General features: G+C 40.0%; 1 protein-coding gene across 1 annotated transcript; it reads right to left on the minus strand.

The window, feature by feature from the left end:
- Positions 1-390: 390 nt before the first annotated feature.
- LOC132031660 (uncharacterized) lies at positions 391-1,692 on the minus strand. Its single transcript, XM_059421608.1, has one exon. The coding sequence runs from the start codon at positions 1,690-1,692 to the stop codon at positions 391-393; it is 1,302 nt and encodes a 433-aa protein (XP_059277591.1).
- Between the last annotated feature and the right edge of the window lie 1,943 nt (positions 1,693-3,635).

Raw genomic sequence — 3,635 nt, forward strand, 5'->3', positions numbered from 1 at the left:
AGGCTTTTGCCATGTCCAACTTGATGACAATGTTTCCTCCCTTGTTGGTTTTAGCAATGTCATGAACAATTTCTTGAGCCAACAAAATATTATCAGTAATGAGCCCGCCCTTAACGAAACCACTTTGATTATACGAAATCAATTTGGGCAACAAAGGGTTCAGTTTTCTAGCCAAAAATTTGGAAATGATTTTGTTAGAAAAGTTGCTTAAACTGATGGGTCTAAGCTCTGAAAAATTGGAAGGAGAGTTAGCTTTAGGAATTAAGGCCAAACAAGAATGAGAGTAGAATTTAGTAAGGCCACTACCATAGAAAAAGCTCTGAACAAAGTTAATCACATCCACCTTTATAATCTCCCAAAGATTTTTGGTAGAACATGCCATTGAATCCATCAGGCCCAAAGACTAGTAGTGGAGCTCATGTCAAAAATAGTATTTTTAATCTCTTCTTCTATTGGGATCTTAGACAACATAACGTTATCGTCATCAGTGATAATTTTAGGAATGCAGGAGAAAATGTTGTCATCCACAGCAGATTCAGGTAGGTTGAAGATCCTCTTAAAATGTCTGATAGCCGAATTGGAGATCTTCTCATCAGAGTGTAACCATTTCCCTTTACTATTCTTGATTTTGTGAAGCTGCAGTCTTCTTCTTCTGTCTTTGATCACATTATGAAAATACCTTGTATTGCTATCTCCCTCCTCAAACCATTTGATTTGGGCTTTTTGTTCGAGGAGAGCTTCTTGCATAGCCATCCATTGAACGTATTCAGCCTGACCCTTATTTAGCTCTGTTCTGGACTGTTCATTCTTATCTATTGCATCAACATCTTCCAATTGTTGTAATGTAGCTTCACATTCTTCCACTTTCTGGAAAATGTCACCAATGTCTTCTCTAGACCACTTAGAGAGTCTTTTTCCCAATCTTTTGAGTTCTTGTTGCAAAATCCACATAGGATTCCCTTTTACTTCTATTTGCCAATCTTGCCCCACCAAATCCAGGAAACCAGGTTGTTCCACCCAAAAATGACGAAACCTGAAATGTTTGATAACATCATTATTACTGTCATAACATTTTAATAGAAGAGGCCTATGATCTGAGCCTGTCCTACTAAGATGTCTGACCGTAACATTATTGAACCTCTGGAGCCAATTATCATTAATAATAATTCTGTCCAGCCTCTTCCAGATCCTTTTCCCTAGTCTTCTATTGTTGCACCAGGGGTAGTTTGAACCAACAAATCCTGCATCTTCCAAGCCGCATTTATTCATACATGCAGCAAAATCAAAGCTTTTATAAGCTCTATGAATCTTTCCACCTATATTTTCAGAAGGCTCGAGAATGACATTGAAGTCACCTCCAATGCACCAACCACTTTGAATCTGATTTGAAATATCAGTTAGGTCATCCCATAGTTCTTGTCTTTCAAGGGCAGTGCACTTGGCATACACTGCTGTAACATAAGCAAGAGTAATTTGTTGATCTTTATTGGATATCACTGTAGCTTGAAAGTTCGTGCTCCAGAAACACCAAATCTGACCAATATCATTACTTAAGCAATTTTGGAATCCCAAAAATTTCTTGTAACCCTCTATTTTCTTTTTGTCAATAAAAGGCTCAAAGATAGCAACAAATTGAGCATTATTTAATTTGATCAGACTTTTCAGTCTGTGTATAGCTTTTTTAGTCCACATACCTCTAATATTCCAGAAGAGGGCACTGATCATTGAGGGGATTTGGTTTGGTTTGTTTGTCTCCTTCCCTTAATAGAAGGGTTGGCTTTCTCATTTCCTCCTTTGTTTGTTCTCTGTTGTCTGTTTCTGCCTCTCTTTCCTGGGGAAAGGCCCCTTTTTTGTATCACTTCTTGAGCATATTCCTTACCAGATTCATCAGAGTCTACATGTTCCACCTCCGCCTCCTGACTGATCCTTGTGTTGTTGAAATCAGCAAGGCTATCCGATATTTCATCATCCTTATCTAAACTCTCCTCCTGCTCACGGCTGCTCTGGAGGAAATCTTGATTCATGTTAAGATCCACCACCAACTCAATGCCTTTATGATTTCTCATAACCGTGTCTAGGCTTGAGGACCTCCTACCATATTTTACCACATTTTCGTTGTTGCTACCCGGATTATTAGTGCTCATATCATCATTTTTGTCTCTAGGATCATTTTTTTTACTCGCTGTGCTGGGGTGATTGGCCTCTAAAGGTTCGGTCCTTAAGATTGGACCATGTTGTTCACTGTTGGCCACCTCCTCATTATTTTGTACCACCTCTTGATTAATACTGTGACCCTTCTTAACTTCATTTTGATACTCCTCATTGCTATTCTCCTGATGTTGCTTGGTACTTATCCCTTCATTATCAGTCTGTTGACTTTTGCTGACCTGCACAGTGACCTTGGTTTTCTTTTTAAGCCCCTTCTTAGCTTTTCTCTTCTTCTTGTTTTTGGCCAGAATTCGAGCCAACTTTTTACGCTTAATTTCTACCATATCTCTTCCAACCACATGGTCTCCCACTTTTTCTTTACCATTCTGTTTTCCAGTGGCCTCCTTTTCATTTTCCTCTATATCATCTTTAGTTTTGTTCCCCGCTTGTTCCTTCTTTTTGCTGTTTTCTTTTTGTCCATTCTTAACATTATCACCATCTACCAAATCACAATCTTCCTTAACACCACTTTTCTCTGCAACCTCTGTAGATTTTCCTACGTCTCCCTTCCCTTCCTTTTCTTCCTCTTTTTTCTTTTCAACTCTTCTGCATTGAGCAATAGAGTGTCCCAAAATTCTGCAGTGTATGCAAAACTTGGGGGAGTTCTCGTACTCTAGCTTCTGCGTGAATCCCTTACGAGGGTAAGATTCATCTTCTGTCCCAATCCACAAAGAATTAATCTTTGGTTTTGTCAAATCTATCTCGACTCTAACTTTGGCCATACTCGGTCGAGTCCTGTTTTCAGTGGCCTAGTCCATCATTAGCGGGGTTCCCAGGGGAGCCACAATTTGCTTGATGTAATTCCAGGCATGACAATGGAAAGGCAACTCAGGGAGTAAGACCCAGATAGGAACAATAGGTGAGTCTTGTTCCGGCTTAAAATCCGGTGTCCATTTTTCCAGCCACATTACTTGACCCTCTATTTCGATCGCTCTTTTAAACCACACTGTCTTACAATCACTCTTAATAGTAAAATCTAGGAAAACAGTGCGATAATCAAAAACCCCAATTGTAACTTTACCTCGAACCTTGACTTTCTCTGCGAAGTTTGCTCTGATTTTTTCTATTTGGGGTCTGGTCTTTATGAACTTGCCCACCAGTGTGAACTTACATTCATTAGCCATCACCCCATAGAATTCACTAGGTTTGAAAAGAACAGCAGTCTTCCCATCATGCTTATCATCGAGCTTTTACATTTGGATCTCCATTGCGATTCTTTTTAGGGCTCGGATTGGGCCCGGTTTGAATTGCTTCCGCATAATTCATTTTGTGTGGAATTGATTCGTTCTCCATGTTCGGAGTACCTGTAGGAGTATTATTTTGTGTTACACGCGCCGGCGATGGGTCTGGCGGCGTCGCCATGGCTCAGAGCGTGAGGCTCAGACGCCAAAACTCTTCAACGAAATGACCGTTTCAATATTGTACGG

This window comes from Lycium ferocissimum, chromosome 9 (genome assembly GCF_029784015.1).
Source record: "Lycium ferocissimum isolate CSIRO_LF1 chromosome 9, AGI_CSIRO_Lferr_CH_V1, whole genome shotgun sequence".
Taxonomy (NCBI): domain Eukaryota; kingdom Viridiplantae; phylum Streptophyta; class Magnoliopsida; order Solanales; family Solanaceae; genus Lycium; species Lycium ferocissimum.